This window comes from Protopterus annectens, chromosome 2.part1 (genome assembly GCF_019279795.1).
Source record: "Protopterus annectens isolate FY-2018-M chromosome 2.part1, PAN1.0, whole genome shotgun sequence".
NCBI classification, from domain to species: domain Eukaryota; kingdom Metazoa; phylum Chordata; order Ceratodontiformes; family Protopteridae; genus Protopterus; species Protopterus annectens.
The window spans coordinates 1,568,700,554-1,568,719,071 of NC_056729.1; the positions used below are offsets into that span (position 1 = coordinate 1,568,700,554).

The 18,518-nt window shown below is 35.9% G+C and overlaps 1 protein-coding gene across 1 annotated transcript in view; it reads left to right on the forward strand.

Annotated features, from left to right (window-relative positions):
* Positions 1-18,518, forward strand: part of RNF207 (ring finger protein 207) — a 1,144,530-nt gene that overhangs the window by 649,014 nt on the left and 476,998 nt on the right. The window contains exon 9 of the mRNA XM_044063578.1: positions 2,752-2,820. Coding sequence (XP_043919513.1) covers positions 2,752-2,820 — 69 coding nt within the window. The remainder of the gene's footprint in view (positions 1-2,751; positions 2,821-18,518) is intronic.

Here is an 18,518-nt window from a genome sequence, read left to right on the forward strand (position 1 = left end):
GTATGAAGAATCAAAGGGAGGTGTGTGAAAAACATTTTGTATATATAAGTGCTACTCCTAAACATTATGTGCCATAGTGTAGGGCTGGTACAAAATAGAATAATGATTCATAGACAAAGGTACACAACAGTGTAAAGCATGTATGTATTCTGCTGCAATAGTATTCTGTGTAACAGTAGGCATGGAAATGTCCCTCTCCTGTGATCACATGTGATTCACAAACACAACACATTCTGCATATGAGCTGGTCCCAATGGGGAATCCTACAGGATTCTAATTAGATACAATCAGATAGTGTTGCTCTTGTCAGCACACTGATCCTGCTTCCCTGCTGATATGTTGTTCAGAAAGCATACAGAGCTGAGCAGCATATCAGTGCTTCTGTAATAGAAAGAAAAACAAGAAAAAAGAACTCCTTTGTTGTTGTGTATTTCGGCTTTTCCTGGTTAGGGGTCGCCACAGCGGAACTCCAGTCTGCTAATGATTGGCAGTAGATTTTTACGTGCCGAGTTGCCGGCCCTGATGCACAACCTTCAACAAAGGCACGCCCATTCACACATGTCTCCACACAGAAGATGCTCTAGCTGAGAATCGAACAGGACAACGTCTTACTGTGAGGTGACAATGCTACCGCAGCACCACCACCGCAGTTTTGCCTATGAGCAGCAGAGTTCCTCATGGGACAGGCAACCATGCTACAGCAACCATAGATTCCCTACCCTTCACAAAATGACAATGCCAAGCTTCCATAGGTGGGAGCTCCAACAGCATCAGATCCCTTCATTACCATAATATTATCAAATCATAGTTATTTGTTTGTTTGTGTCTTTCGGCTTTTCCCGGTTAGGGGTCACCACAGCAAAACTCCGGTCCACTAATGATTGGTAGTTGAGTTTTACGTGCCGAGTTACCAGCCCTGATGCACAACCTTCAAGAAGGTATGCCCATTCACGCAGAAGACGCTCTAGCTGAGAATCGAACTGGACAGCATCTTACTGTGAGGCGACAACGCTACTGCAGCACCTCCACCGCGGTTCTATCAAATCATAGTTATAATTATCATAATATGAGAGGAGCTACAGTCATTACCATATTATGATTACCACATTATAGTTATTATAATATGGTAGTGACTCTAGCTCCTCTGTTTTGCCTAATGAGTGAAACTTCTTTATGACTCATTCTTAGTACAGTGTTAGAGTACAGTGTATCTAGGAGGACCAATGCACCTAGGTCTCCTACCAGTGCATACTATTACCCGCAAGGAAACAACAAATAAACTTTCTGTGTTGATGATGCACATAATTGTTGTCAAGTTACCCTGAAATGTTATTTATGCAGCTGGAAAGCTACTTTGTTTTCAGGGTAGATAAAAAATGGGCAGGAGTGAGCTGAGTCAGTCTATGGAAGAATTATAAGGCGCAAGCACTGTTTTCCGTAAATCTTTTTTCTGACTTTTCCAAAGTAGAAGATTAAACATTTAAACTCATTGGAGACTGACATGAAAAGCACTGTGCCAGTATGTGAACTCCTAAAATATGGAACGTATATTGCAATACCACTAGTTCAGTTATAGTTTCTGCATTTATTATCTGATGCACTGTATTATCACTTTCCTTTGATGCTTTCCTGGTAACTATTTCTTCAAGTGTTGAAAATGCTTATGCATAATAATATATTGTATAAATTAAGCAATGTTTATTATATATTGGGAATGATATTATGTAGGTTCATTGTGGTAAAACTGATTCACTATATGTTGTTAAATAACAGCTGTTGACACCCCTGAGATCAGACATCTCCATTATTTCGGATGGTGGCTGGAGGTAAGAAGGATGCCTTTACCATGGTACATGCATCAATAAGTGTTATAATGAGGTACATGAAGGGTTCAGTAGAAGACTGCCAAAGCAGAGAATATTACACAGGTTTTGAAATAATGTACATTTATGTATATCTGTACTGCTACCCGAGTCTGAATTTGAACAGGCATAAACAACATTTGTGGTATTGTTATTGGATGAGACATGGAAAGTAGGTGAGATCTCCTAATCACAGAAACAAAAAGGTGGTCAGAAAACCCTATGTTTACTTATTGTGCATGACAGAGCATTAGCATGCAGGCATTACCATATGATATGAGTAGTGGAAAGGTCTAGATCACTGACTGCTACAATCATATGTGGTACCAGCAATGAGGTTTGTCCTGCTTATTTGTAAAATGTAAACTAGTGTCCAGTGCGGGTCTATATCACATTGTTGAACTCTTAAAAGTTTGAACGTCAGATGGTCAACACCATATGACTGAACTTTTAAAAGGTGGAATGTTTCAATGGAGATCTCCGTACAGTGCGGAATGGGAAGATTTCCCTTTTCTACACTGTAGTGCGATCTCAGAGTTGGTATATTTAAAGAACGGGGGGGTGTGGGGATGCAGGTGGGCTTCCCCCCTGTTTAAACTGTTCAGGTAGGTTTTTTTCTTTGGTTTATTTTTTTATTACATTTTTGAACTTTTAAAAGTTCGATCATATGGTGTTGACCATACAACGTTCGAACTTTTAAAAGTTCTATTATGTAATATAAACGCTGCAGTGCTTGACTTTGATAATTTATTTTCTTTTTTTTTGCTGGTATATGAATATGAAGGTTAAAACAGCAGTTATCATGTATGACATGTTATAAGAATAGAAATAGGCAGGCCAATATACTCATATTAAATGAAACAATAAATGCGTGTGTTCTTTTTTCCAGGTTCATCTTGTGACATGCTCTGCCTTCCTCAGCTCTGCTAACAAATCAGAATTTCTTGATTTAGGCTATGTAAGTACAATAATTCTGCTTTTGATAAAAACATTTTTATCTCTTACACAGTCAATGTGAGTCAGTTATATGCTGAGAACATGTATAGGATGGGTGGGGATAAGAAATATATCTTGTACAGAACAGCATTTTTTGTTAGATAATGTGTGGTGTATATTATAACTTTGTAAGAACTTAAATATAAACAGTAAATTCTTGTGAACAAAATTAGTTGTGGGTTAAGCTGTGCATGCTTATGAAATAAGTCCTTCACATGTGAAACAGATAGGCCTTACTGAATGCAGTAAAATTGAAACATTATGGGTATTAAAGTGGAGTTGTGGAATCAGTGATGTACACAAAAGGTTGGAACCAGGAAAGATTTGTAGAGGCTTACTAACCATTAAATAATGAATAAGGTCTATATAGTAGTGGCAGTAGTCGTTGCTTGCTCCCTTTTTGTATGGACCCCTTTTCCTTTATCATTAAGACAAAAGGACTGTTTGCAGACATTCTTTTTATTTATTTATTTTATTTATGTTTTGTTCACTGGGTCAGTCCTGCCAGGCTAGTGGTCTCTTTTCAGGGGAGACCTGAGGTGGTATTTATACTAATAGGTAAAATTTGACTAGGGCATTGGGAAACTTTCCCTACTCTTGGTAGTCAGGGGAAGAGTTTGTGTGTTACACATCCTGACTTCCTGTTTCCTGTCCAGGCATGGAGGCAACCAAGAGGAACAAGGAGAAAACATGGCTGATTCAGCTTTTGCTGAAACTGGAGTGAAAGTTGCTGAAAATATAGCTGAAATGGTAGAATTACTGCTAGAAGTTTTTTCTGATGATGTGAGTGTAGAAAAACAGTGACATTGGAGGAAAGTCATAGTGGTTAAGGTGTTCACCTTATAGGTACAAGGTACAGGGTTTGATTCTCACATTGGGTAATTGGCTAGACTTAAAATGTCCCACAAGGGCAGTTAGTCTGATATTAATCTATGAACCTTAAAGGAGATTGTAGCTGAAACAGAGATGGATTCAGAGGAAAACTTTCAGAGGAGATTGTTTGAAGTAGAGACAGTTACTTCTGAAAAATGCATAACTACAACCTTCCAATTGGGGGGGGGGGGGGGTGCGAGATGATTATTTGGAAGAAATGGTATACCAAAGTGAGCCAGAAAATGGAGCAGCAATTTCATAGAGTGACATCATGGAAGAAATAGAAGAAGAAAAAGGAGAAGAAGAGACTTTGCCAGAGAAAGTTCCAGAGACAAAAACTTATGCGCAAACTATTTGAGAAGGAACATCGAAGAAAGAGGAAATAAAAGAAATAAAAAAGAAGTATACAGTACATGTCAGCAGTTAAAATGAAGAAAGTTTGGACACGTATAAGGTTTGGGACACTGTCATAGTACCTCTGGGTATGAAAGTAAAAGAGCTAAGAGCGTTTATTTCAATTAATAAAGAGACTTTTTGTGACTTGATATTTGAGACTGAGCAAGTCAAGGAAAATTTTTGGGTGCATATGAACTAAAGAAAAATATTTATAAATGGACAGAATATGTGGTGCAAACTTTTTACAGACAAACAAAAAAAGAATAACGATCCCATCTGAAACTGAAGTTGAAGCAAAAGAACTGAAATAATATTTGTTAACTGTATGTAAAGAAGTAATGGACACTACAAAATATATGATGAAAGAGAACTATAGATTGAGGAATGGGAATGTGGAGTAATACTGAAAATGGAAAATGATAATGTTGTGCATGTATCTAGTACTATTAATGTTCATGGTAATGGGGGGTTGTGAAATACAGGGGTCAACCAAAGACTTGTTATTTTTATGGAAAAATGATCATTTAATCAATTAATGTGATAAAAAGATGTTACTTATGTGATAAAACAGGACATAATGCAAAAAAATGTGATTTAAAGTGCAAAAAAATTGGCAATACTAGTCATTAATGGCCAGAATGTGAAATTAATGTGCAAGAAAATGAAAATGAAGTTATACAGGAGAAAGAAATAGAAGAATGTGTTATACAAGAAAATGTACAAAATGATGTGACTAATAAAGAGGTTGTACATGAAGTTGGAGAAAGTAACAAGGACAAAGAAACAGAGGAGACAAGTGAGGAAGAAGTTCAGTGGTGTACAGTAAAAATAAACAGAATTCAACTGGGAAAAGAGTTAAAGAAAAGAAAAGAAAATTCAAAAATATAATGCTTAGAGGAAAATAAGAAAGGAAAGGGATAAAAACTTTATTATACTAACTGTTCTTAAAAGCTAAAAATATTAAATGTGAACAGTATGAAAAATCTTAAGATGAGAATAGGGATATTACAATGGTGTGCTGCAGTAGATGCACATATTATTGTTTTAGAAGATATCAGATTATCTTTGGAATGGTGTGGTAGTTTGTAATATGGGGAAAGAAACATGCTCAGGCATATGTATATTATTTCAAGAAAGCATTAAAATATTATTTAACCATAGTGGAACTAGGATGAATTACGGTAATTGACTTGAGATGGAAAAAATATGTGCACAGAATTATAGCTTTATATGCATATGTAACAAAAAAAATAGAGAAATGATGTTTAAAAATATTCTTGAATATGTTGGTGTTAATATGGGCATTATAGTGGTTGGTGATTTTGATTATAATTTAAGAAAAAAATAAGAGCAATTGTGATGTTAAAATGGTTAAAGAAATTATAAGAAGTGGAAAGTTAAGTGTATGAGAGAATAGCCACTGGACTTACAAAGGGAATGAAATTAGGACAGAAATTGATTATTTTTTAATATCTAATAGTTTAAAAGTTAAAGAAAAGGGAATTAAGTATGCTGGAATTTTGGATCATGTGGCTATATGGGTTAAAGTACAGGAACATGAAGAATATATAGGAATAGGAAAAGGAATAAACAGAATTGATGTAAAGGAATTAGATTTAGAAGGAAAAATAACTTATGGAATTATGGAAAAATCATATGTGTATGAGACATTTTTGTGAGAATTGGACTGTTTGGTGGCTTAAGTTTAAAGAAAATATTAAAAAACTGTTTTTAGAGTGTCTAAAGAAAAACAAGAAAAGGAAAATGAGATATAAGATATTAAGTCAAGAACCATTCAGAGACTTATTAGAGAAGAAAAACTCCTTTTATGAAAAAGAAAGAGAACTATATAAAATGAATCAAATTAAAATTAACAACTTGTTATATAAACAAAAATATTGTTTACAAGGAAAGAAAGAAGTGCTAGCACCATATTTGAGTAAAATAATAAAAGAAGGAAAAATAATAAGAGAATTAAAGTTTAATGAAGGTAAGTAAATAAGACAGCATGAACAAATATACGAAATAATTAAAGAATATGTGTTGGAATTATTTGTTAAAAGAGAAGAAAACATAGGACAAATTTATAAAGATGAGAAATTAAATATTGAAGATAATGAGTATTTAGAACAAAAAATAATTATAAAAGAATTGAATGAAATTCTAAAAGATATTAACACGAATTCTGCAACAGGACTGGACAGAATTGAATAGGATATGTATAAAGAAATGAAGGAGTAGCAAAAATAATTTTATACAAGTTATGAATAAATGGTTAGAAACTGGAATTAGAGAGAAAGATATATGTACAGGAGTTATAAAATTTACATTTAAAAAGGAAATAAAGATGAGATAAAAATGGAGATCTATAAAATTGAATAATACAGATTATAAAATTTTCATGAGAATAATAACAAAAAGGTTACAAAAAATGGATAGAATATATGACCAAAATGTATTTGGAAGAAAATGAAAAGGAAGTCAAGAGTTATTATGGAAAATAAGATTAATAATTGATTATATCATAAATAAAAATTTAGAAGTGAAGGTTATGATAGAGGATATAAGTAAAGCCTATGACAATATTCAATATAAATCATTATGGGGAATTTTGTAGGCATATAATGTAAGCAAAAAATATTACAAGTAATAAAATCAGTTTATGAAAGGAACTATGTAAAACTAAATATAGATGGCTAGATTGGGGAAGAAATAAAAATAGAATGTGGAACAAAGCAGGGCTGCCCAGCCAGTAGTGTAATTTTCTCATTAGTTATGAATGTAATAGTGAAGGAAATTAAGAAAATGTCAAGTAGCAGTGGATAAAAATGATAAAGGAAGTACAATTGCCAATAATGTATAATTATGTGGATGATATTGTACTAATTGTTAAAAATAAAGTATGGATGGAAGAAGTAAATGAAAAATTAAGTATAAATATAAAAATATGATTTAAGTATAACTAAAGCGAAAAGTAAAGGATTTGGTTTTGAAGGTATAATAAGAGGTATTGAGTTCAATGAAAAATATATAGATATATTATGAATAATATTTGGATGGAATCAATACAGACAGCAACAATGGAATAATGTACTCAAAGAAGTAAAGGATATGACTATTTTTTGTAAATCATATACATTTTCATATAGAAAAAAGCACACTTGTTGAACACCATGATAGTAGGAAAAATTGCTTATGCTGCTAACATCTATATGATTCCTATTAAGTATGAAAAGGAACTACGGATGATTATATTTTCTTTTCCAATTTGTACATCTTTTGAAATATCTTGCTTACAAGAATGATGCTTGACAGTGCTCTAAGTTTGGTTTCTTAACAATATTATGGGAATCAGTAGCCCAGAATAACCCTACGTCTTCTAAACAATGTGCTCAAAGAAGTAAAGGATATCAATATTTTTTGGAAATCATATAGATTTTCATATAGAAAAAAAGCACACTTGTTGAAAACCATGGTAGTAGGAAAAATTGCTAATGTTGCTAACATATATGTGATTCCTATTACGTATGAAAAGGAATTACGGATGATTATATTTTCTTTTCCAATTTGTACATCTTTTGAAATATCTTGCTTACAAGAATGATGCTTGACAGTGCTCTAAGTTTGGTTTCTTAACAATATTATGGGAATCAGTAGCCCACAATAACCCTACATCTTCTAAACAATGTGCTCAAAGAAGTAAAGGATATCACTATTTTTTGGAAATCATATAGATTTTCATATAGGAAAAAAGCACACTTGTTGAAAACCATGGTAGTAGGAAAAATTGCTAATGTTGCTAACATCTATGTGATTCCTATTACGTATGAAAAGGAACTAATGATGATTATATTTTCTTTTATATTGGGCTGTTGACTGAATCAAGTCAAGAGAGGGATTCTATATGTGAAAGAAGAGCCAGAAGGCTTGGGTTTAATAAACCCAATAGTACATGCAGCATCTTTAATTTTATTTAAGGTATTAAAATGAACTATGAAGGAAAACAAAAACTTGATAGAAATGATACTATATTATAAATACAGAGAATTGTGGGAAGGAATGGAAGTTAAAAAAAAGAAGTAAAGGCACTGTGAATGAAGAAATGAAAGAGTACCAAAACAAAACTGTGTTATGGAAAATAAAAAAAAAAATCTATGTGAAAAAAATAGAAAGAGATGGTACTTAAATATTATGAAAGTATTTTATTGCATTGATCCATGGAAAGATTTAGAAATAGATAAGGAAAAACATAATGAGATATAATAACTATAAAAAGATTAAAGACTGTAATGATTTTTTATGAAAATTGTATATTACAAAATTGTCAGTTAAGGCAAATATGTCATACAAGAAAAAGCAAGATAGAATATGTAATAAATGTGGAGAGTTTGAGACTACTGAGCATGTGTTTTGAAATGTGAAAGAGTTAATGATTTGTGGAAAAAATTATATCGACATAATAGTGTGAAAAGTTTGTTAAGATTTGAGCAAACAAATATGGACATAATAGAATATGATTATTATGGTGCACAAAGACAGGAAGAGGTGAAGAAAACGGATAGAGTAATATTTTATGTTTCATGGACTTTATGGGATGAGAGACTAAATAAAATCAAATACAATGGAAAATGGACTTTGGCAAAAATTCTGGAGAAAATAATGTTTTGGTTGTGGATAAAAGAGTCGGGGGATGCTTAAATTGAAGTTTACAATGTATGGAGATTTGTAAATAGATGTAAATAATGTAAATATGTAAATAATATGTAATGTGTATATAGCAGTAAAAAAAACTACTCTTTTCAAGAGGTGCCATGGTATCTTTTACATCCATCTGAGCTACCATCACCTCTAGCAGGTGGAATATCAGTTTATTGCCTTATCTAAATTAAAAGATGGCACACTAAGGAGCACAGACCCCCCCCCCACACACACACACACACCCTGCACTTCAATGTCAACAATTTTAAAACAAAGTGCCTGCAAGTGTCATACAAATGTGGGAATATAAATTATGGAGGCAGACAATGAACCACTTGTCACATGCTGTTGATCAGATACTTCTCTCCTTATTTGTCTATGTGTAACTTTTGGTCTGTGATAACTTTGTTACCTATTAGCTCATGTTGCTGAGTGTTTGTCTAATCTTACTTGGGAAGTCTATTTTTCACAACCACTGTTTTAAAGGTAAAGCAGTATTCCTTCATAAGCCTTCACATATGCACACACACTTTTTTATCAACAGATTCAACAAATCTTTGTTCATGGCTACCATAGTCAAATTCTTTTCCAGTTTGTCTAGTTTTTGAAATATCCTGCTTACAAGAATGATGCCTGACACAGTGCTCTAAGTTTGGTTTCTTAACAATATTATTGGAATCAGTACCCCAGAATAACCCTATGTCTTCTAAACAATATTTACTGCAGCAGAGCATTTTTTCTTAAGTGAACTTATCATAGGATCATATGATCATAGGAGGTTACTAGGCTATCTACCCGGAAGTAATTTCTATCCTAGCCGTTTTATCCTAATGTAATACCACAGATAGTCTAGACAATACCCAGGATTGTATTTAGTAATGACTGCCCATGTTCAGGAGGGTTGTGGGTGCTATCCTTGGTAAGAATTTATGGTGCCCGATCCACTCATTCAGCTTCCTTTTGAACATTGTCATAGACATGCTCTGCTTTGCATGAATTTGCAAACTATTCCAAAGACATGTCAGTCGCTGGGAGATGTATCTGTCCCTCCAGCATGTCCTATTCAAGTCACAGGAAATATTTAAGTCACAGCTTTCTTTGTCTTTATTCACTCACTGCAGTGGTCCATGAGTTATCAAGGACAGGGCACATACTGTATAAGAGGCAACATTGGAAGCATTCTGCACTGGACACTGGACCCAACCCAGTTTGGTTTTGTCAAGAGCAGATCATGCCTACTCAACCTGGTGGACTTCTTTGAGAGGGTCAGCAAAGCAATCAATGAGGGCAAAATCATTCACACTGCCTGCCTTGACCTGGCCAAGGCATTTGACACAATACCCCACTTGAGCATTGTTGACAAACGCAAGAGGTTAGGTACAAACCCGTATATCACCCAGTGGATAGCCAACTGTCTCACAGACAGTACCCAGGAAGTTAGAATTGGGGAGTCCACCTCTACAAAGAAGCCAGTCGCACATGGTGTCCTTCAGGGATCAGTCCTTGGACCGCTCCTTTTTGGCATTTACTTCTCAGAAGTCAAGGCCAATGTCAGTGGATTCTGGCTGACTAAATTTGCAGATGATTGCAAATTAGGAGCTGGCATTGAATCTCACACTGATACAAATGTTCTCAAGGAGGGGCTGACACAGACAAACAACTGCAAAACTAAATGCCAAGAAATGCATAATAGTATCATTTGGGAAGTCATCCACCCCTGGTAACTATCATATTGACAACACACCTGTTAGAGTTGACCTAGTAGTCAGGGACTTAGGGGACATACATAGATAGTGATCTAGCCTTGGATCATCACATGTCTATAGTGGTGAGGAAATCATTCTATGTTGCACAACTTATAAACAAAGGTGTGGTATCTAAGTCCAAGGAAGTCATTGTTCCACTGTATTTGGCATTCATCACCTATCATTGAGTACAATGCCCTCTTTGTTATGTACCTAAGCAGGCATATCCAACAACTGGAATGTCCACAGAGGTTTCCTCACTAAAAGAATATAGGGTGTAAGTAATATGTTCTATGCAGACCCCTCAAGGCTCTATCCCTGTACTTTGTCTTCTACAGGTTTTTGAGGGGAGAGCTATGCCTGGCATACAGGGCATTGTCAGACCCCACTCTGATGGATCTCCTGCATATCCACAAAACAAATAGCACCAGAATTACTCAGTCTAAAGATTTAAACCTCGCCTGTGATATAAATAGAACCTGCTGGAGAGATAGGTATGTATCCTAGAGACTACCCCATCTATGGAACAGGCTCCCAATCTATGTGAAGCAGAGTTCCTTCCTAACCCAAGTCAAGTGCAACTAGGACAATTGGATGGCAAACCGGAAATGTACCTCTGGTTTGGCACCTATGTCTCTAATGGACACAGGTAACCTGTAAATGGTTCATCTCCCAGGCCCATGCTTACACTTATCAAGGGTATCAGAACTTGTCAGAGATTTGGGATGCATGGCTAGGCTTAAAATGGTCCTTGAGGTCGTTAGCATAGTAAACACCTCTGAACCTAAAATCAGGGACAGTTGAGAAGGATGGGGGTGTAAGTATGTGGAGGTGGGGTGCCGTACTTGCATAAGGCTGTACTAAGGCTTTGGAATGAAGCCAGGAAGAATGCTAGACAGCAACAGGATAAGTTTTAAACTATTATTTGGACTCACTTAAAAAGATACTAGAGCAATAGACCAAGCATCACAATGCATTTTATGAACAGTAAGAAGAATGAAACCCCAATATCTGGCATTATTGACTGACTGTAAGGATTTGTGATTTATTAGGGCAGGGATATAAATAACAGGATATATTAGGGATGTTTTGTCAACTCAGGGACAAGTAAAATGTATGTCAGCACTCGTGCGTGTGTGTGTGTGTGTGTGTGTGTGTGTGTGTGTGTGTGTGTGTGTGTGTGTGTGTGTGTGTGTATGTTTGGATATTTGCATGTCTCTGAGACAGTGAATGAGGAGGTATGTCTGTGGATAATGTAATGCATGGGCTGCCCAGGGTGCTTACCGCAGGAGAGTGATGATTTACACTCACTGTAATCACAGGAGAATCAGAGGCTTGCAAATTAGCTGATAATGAGATCTTTACTCATTGCTGGTAAACATTTATCTGAATTGTTGAAAAAGTCTCTTTTGGCCCCCACCTTTTACGACCTATGATGGGCTTCTTTCTGAATCCCAGATATTTTCTTCAAAAGAAAGCCAATAATCAGTCCATTGTGGAATCATATTACTATTGCATTTACTAACATCCTCTGACTAGACTGGAGTACATTAATGTCACTATGAACCCCTATCACTTTACCATGCATTTGAAGCACAAATCTACTATGTGCCAAAAACTGTCTTTGATAAAATAGACTCTAATACTGACAGAATGATAACATTTTGTGCCTCCTCATATATTTTTTATTTATAAAAAAAAGAAAATAGAATTGAATCATTCTGTTAATTGTTAGAGGTGATGTTACCTCAAACGTAACTCTTAACCAAGGTATTAATACCTCAGAATCGTCTGCAACCTTGAGAATATATATGGCATTCTGTGCACAAGACCTGATCTGACTTAATAATGGTCTCAGCCTTGATGTAAAACCATCAGACTGGAAGCAGACAAAATGAGAGGACTGCCTAGAGGGCTATTATAAATTTGTGAACTTTTGACAATAAGTACATTTGATATGCTACTGTTTTGTTATTTCAGATTTTAGAAAATCATACAACCCAATATGTATTAAACCTCCTTCAAGCACTTAGAAAAAAGGAATAAACATATTTCATATATAGTATTTTTCTAGCCTCTTGTAGATCAACTGTTCATCACAAATATATTCTTGAAGTGCCAACAGATATCGGTCAGTATGCTAGAGTACATCAGTCTGACTTAATTTAGACTTACAGTCAGATAATTGTTCTATCCTTTTTTCAAATTCCAGATTTTCTGCCACTCATCTTTAATTAAAATATATGATCTGACATCATGCAGTAAGCAAATGTCTCCTCGTTTCTAAATCTGGAATTCAGAAACATGGATCATTATGATTTATTGGGCCATGACAAATTCATGCTCATACATGGCACTAACATTACCTTGATTGGTATTTAGAATACTTCATGACCTCTATGCTACTGGTTTCCATGTATGGAGTAGTTGTGGACAGACAACTTGATAACAGCAGGACAACAGGATGGTGGACTGTATGTCCAGCAGAAGTGCTAAAATACTTATTTTCTAGAAGAGTTGTGGTGTATATGGGAATGGATGAATGAAAGAATGAATGAATCAACAAATGAATGCATGACAGCAGCGGTGAGAAGGTGGCGTTCATAAAAATACAGAATATGGAGTGCCTGTATGGGGCTGGGGGCTTAGTTACACTGTACACAAACACACACAATCACATACACTTACATTTATTTGTCAGTGCATGTATTCATGTGTAGAATTATACAAATGCACAGAGTATTACAGAGATGATAGTAAATAAAAATGCTGTCTCTCCTAACACCCCCCTGAAAAGACTAGATAGGGGTAACCAGCAGATATGCATAGTACAGCAAATTGACTACACTGTGGGCCTGTACATATAGCAACATATCCTGTTACTAATGCCACTTAGCAACAGTCCATATGGACACTTTCTCACTCCATAGTTCTCTATAGTAGCAGAATGCATTGTAATGGTGCAATGCCTACAAAAGAGAAGAATGGTATAGACTAGACAAGGTGCATAATGGTGCAGTAGGGAGGCACTGCATGAACGCTGGTGTACATTCATGAGAAACGCAACTCACGACTTTGTAAAAGTCATTGCTCATGAATGGCTGCATGTGTAAAGTTCAGCTTACACATGTTCAAAAATGCAAACAGTTAATGGAAAAAACACAGGGAAAATTAACATTTGCTGCAACTGTATTAAAGCATTTTTGGGAGGAGATGTTTTACTACTCCATGCAGCCTCCAAACCTCTACAATTTAGATATGCTATCTATATAACCCATCTATCCGTACCCTGTAAAGATGTTTTTAATGAATATTCTATAGGAAGTATGACTGCAGGGAAACTTATGGTTCCTGCAGCATGTCATATCTATAATATTGCTGTAGCAAGGGGAATTCTCTAAGATACTGAAATGCCAGAATTAATATGTAAGAAATGCAACCATATTTCGGTGTTCACATTTTCAAATTTCAAACACTTGTACATCCAGTTCTGCCTTGCATCCTTACCTATTTATTTACGCATTATTAGGGAAATGTGACTAGAGTAATAGATCATGATTTTCATTGGTTGAAGTTCTGCAGCTATGATTCATATCCTATCTAGCACACAATGGTGAGAGTTAAGAGTTTTTCTGCATTTTGTAGAGATATCAAAGTGCTTTTTGCAACATGGATGGTCACATTTAAAAGTTTACTGTTCTGGAAACTACAGTGCAGATTATGTTGCTTCGCCACATACTGTTGGGCAACATATTACACTGCTGCTTTGCAAGAGAGCATTTAATGTGGTTTGTGCATGATTATGCCTATGCTGGTATCTTGTTTGGGGTATATACCTCATTGCAGCATTTTATCATTTGTGAATCATGGAAAACAGATGGCTGCATTCATTTGTACAGCTGATCCATACTGACACTGACTGTGGTGACAGATGCACTTTTAAATGCTTCAGCTATGTTAATTTGCATTTGTATTAATCTCATCCAATTCTATAATTAAGTTTAAAAATTCACTTATAGCGCCATTTCCCTAGATATTGCAGCAGGTAATTTCACAAAGGAATTCTATGCCCACTTCGATAAATGTATACAACTGGCAGTCTCAACCAGATCTAAATATAATGGGAAATTAAAAAAACACTGTAGTGATACACCAGTATAAATAATCTGTACAATAAATGAAAAAAAAAGCTTAAATTGTGCAGCTAATCAAAAGACCCACATATCAAGGATAACATCAAAAATTTGATTAAAATTTGTAAAAAATACTATCAGATCAACTAAAGCAGCCCATGAACTTAGGTTAGTATCAGAAACTAAGGACAATTGCAAATCCTTTAGCTGCATTAGGAAACTTAAGACATGACACTCAACATTGCTCTGAACTTATTAATAATGGCACCACCTACTCTAATGCAATAGACTTTGCCAAGATACTAGCAAATAAATTCAGTGTGAATTTTATCCCAGAGATGATTATCCAAAGCCCACATATCCCTATATCTCTCAGACCCATCATCATCATCATTAAAGAACATGTATAGACTAAAATAGTTTGTGAATGGGATCTGACAGCATACCTTGATGGTTAATTAACAGTACTAACAAGATCTGGCAAAGCCAGTCCTTAAACTATTTAACCTAGGTTTAGCCTCAGGCTATGTCCCTGAGATTTGGCTCATAGCAGTAGTAACGTTACTCCATTAGTGTGTTCCCACCACTGACCCCAAGATTTGTAGGCCCATCAGCCTGACAAATCTTATTTGGAAGCCAATGGAACATATTATAATTAACCTGATAGAACATATTATAATTAACCTAATAAACTATCAGAATTTGGTATAAACCCCTTTAAAGCACACTGGATAGCTAGCAGGCACACTGATATGACCCAGGAGGTTAAAATTGGTGAGGCCACCTCTACAAGCAGGCCTGTCACCAGCACAGTCCCCCAGGCCTTTGTACAGCCATCTGTTTTCCACTCCTCTTTGACATCTCTACTTCTCAGATGTCAAAGCCAATGTCAAAGGCCACAGGCTACCATGTTTGCAGATGACTGAAAACTGGGAGCAGTCATTGAATCCCCCCCCCCCCCAAGATAAGCTCACCCTTCAGGAAGGTCTAATACAGATAAACAAAGCCATGCCTTAAAAATCAATGTCAAGAAATGCATTACAGAACCTTTTGGGAAGTCTGCCACCCTGGGTAACTATTTGATCAATAAAACACCCTTAAAAGTTGATTCACTAGTCAGGGATATATCCTTTGACCAAAATGTGTCCAAGGTAGTATGAGAAATCTTTCTATGTTGCTCAACCTATAATCAAGCGCATGGAATCTAGGTCCAGAGAGGTCATCATATTACTGTACTTGGCCTTAAGCAGGCCCATCATAGAATATAATGCCCCCTTCAGTGTGTACCTCACCAGAAACATGCAGCAACTGGATCGTCCACATAGGTTCCTTACAAAAAGAATACTGGGACCATACGCCATGCCCTATGTTGATCAAAGACCTGTATCTTTACTTGTCACACAGACTTCTTTGAGGTGATCTTTGCCTGGTATACAAGGCATCCCTGTTTTGCTGAATCTTTTACACATCCACAAAACAGACAGCATCAGAACTACTACTAGATTAAAACACTTACATTTGACTGCAGCATAAATAGGCCATATTGGAGAGACAGAAATGTTTCTTAGAGAATTTCCATTTCTGGAAAGGCTCACCATCCATATGAAGCAAAGTTCCTCCCTATCCCTGTTTAAGCACAAACCAATGGATGGGTAATCGGAAATTCAACACTGGTCTGGCTGCTACGTCTGTGCTCAACTAGGCACTAAGTAAATCACCCCCTGTAAATCAATTATAAATCAAATTTGTTGGCACATTTGGATTGCACAGCAAGGCTTTTAAGGGCCCTAGTGGTTGTTAGCCTAGTATACACCTATGAACCTATGAATTAAAAATTTCATCAGACTACACCCACTTCATTTTAGCTTTGTCAAGGGTAGAGCTTGTCAAATAAATGCAATTATTTTCTTCCAAAAGGTAAAACAGACTGTTGACAGCTATTATGTTGTCTGCACAACATTCCTTGACATTGGCAAAGCTTTTGACACCATCCCCATGCAAGCATAGTTAGTAAGCTATATTCTTTACAAATAGTTCCCTATATAATAAGATGGATAAACTGACTAAAAACAGAACCATACAGTGTGGGTAGTAGGTGCCTCATTAGGAAGTAGGAAGCTGACTAGTTGTGTCCCACATAGCTCAGTGTTGGACCTATTTCATTCTGCATTTACTTTTCTGTTCTACAGACAATGAGCCAAAACCTCTGTCTAACCACATTTACAGATAACTGTAAACTTGGTTAGCCAATCTTGTAGATAACTGTAAACTTGGTTAGCCAAGCTTTTAGATAACTGTAAACTTGGTTAGCGAAGCTTGTAGATAACTGTAAACTTGGTTAGCAAAGCTTGTAGATGATTGTAAACTGGGAGGTATTGTCAAGTTCCTTCATCTGGTAAACAACTCCTTCCACTAGAATACAACATAGAAAATATCCCACACCAAAAACGAAAATATTGTTAAAGACCTTGGAACTTGGGTTGATAACTCTGTCTATTGGATCATCATGTAATGACAATAGTCAGAAAATTCTGCAGCTTAGAGCAATTAGCTGACAAGGAAATATTATTCCAATGTAAAATGATCATTGTCTCTTTATATTCAGCATTGATCAGCCCAGTCACTGAATACAATGCCCTATTTGCAATGTACCTCACTGACATATCAAACAACTAGAAAGACCCTAGAGGTTCCTTGACATTGGCAAAGCTTTTGACACCATCCCCATGCAAGCATAGTTAGTAAGCTATATTCTTTACAAATAGTTTCCTATATAATAAGATGGATAAACTGACTAAAAACAGAACCATACAGTGTGGGTAGTAGGTGCCTCATCAGGAAGTAGGAAGCTGACTAGTTGTGTTCCACATAGCTCAGTGTTGGACCTATTTCATTCTGCATTTACTTTTCTGTTCTACAGACAATGAGCCAAAACCTCTGTCTAACCACATTTACAGATAACTGTAAACTTGGTTAGCCAATCTTGTAGATAACTGTAAACTTGGTTAGCCAAGCTTTTAGATAACTGTAAACTTGGTTAGCGAAGCTTGTAGATAACTGTAAACTTGGTTAGCAAAGCTTGTAGATGATTGTAAACTGGGAGGTATTGTCAAGTTCCTTCATCTGGTAAACAACTCCTTCCACTAGAATACAACATAGAAAATATCCCACACCAAAAACGAAAATATTGTTAAAGACCTTGGAACTTGGGTTGATAACTCTGTCTATTGGATCATCATGTAATGACAATAGTCAGAAAATTCTGCAGCTTAGAGCAATTAGCTGACAAGGAAATATTATTCCAATGTAAAATGATCATTGTCTCTTTATATTCAGCATTGATCAGCCCAGTCACTGAATACAATGCCCTATTTGCAATGTACCTCACTGACATATCAAACAACTAGAAAGACCCTAGAGGTTCCTAGCTAAGAAGACCACTCTCATAAAACCCCCAAGCTATCACAAAACACTGGAAGTACTGTCTCTTTATTCAGTATATTAAGGGCAGAGCTATGCCTTGCCTTTCATACCATTAGGGGATCCAGTGGTTTTGCATATCTTGTATCACCACAATTCAAAAAGTCTGACAAATACCAGAACCACGGATTTATTTTTTCATCTGCAAATAAATAAAACACGGTGATGACATGGTTCATTATGTAGCACCTTTCCCACCTCTGGAATGGACTCTCATGGCAAATCAAGCAGTATGATACATAATCTTCCTTCAGAACTTGTGAACTGGATGCTTTGAAGGATATTCACAACTTCATCCCTGGAATGACTGGCCTAGGCCTCTTTGAAAAGAAGGT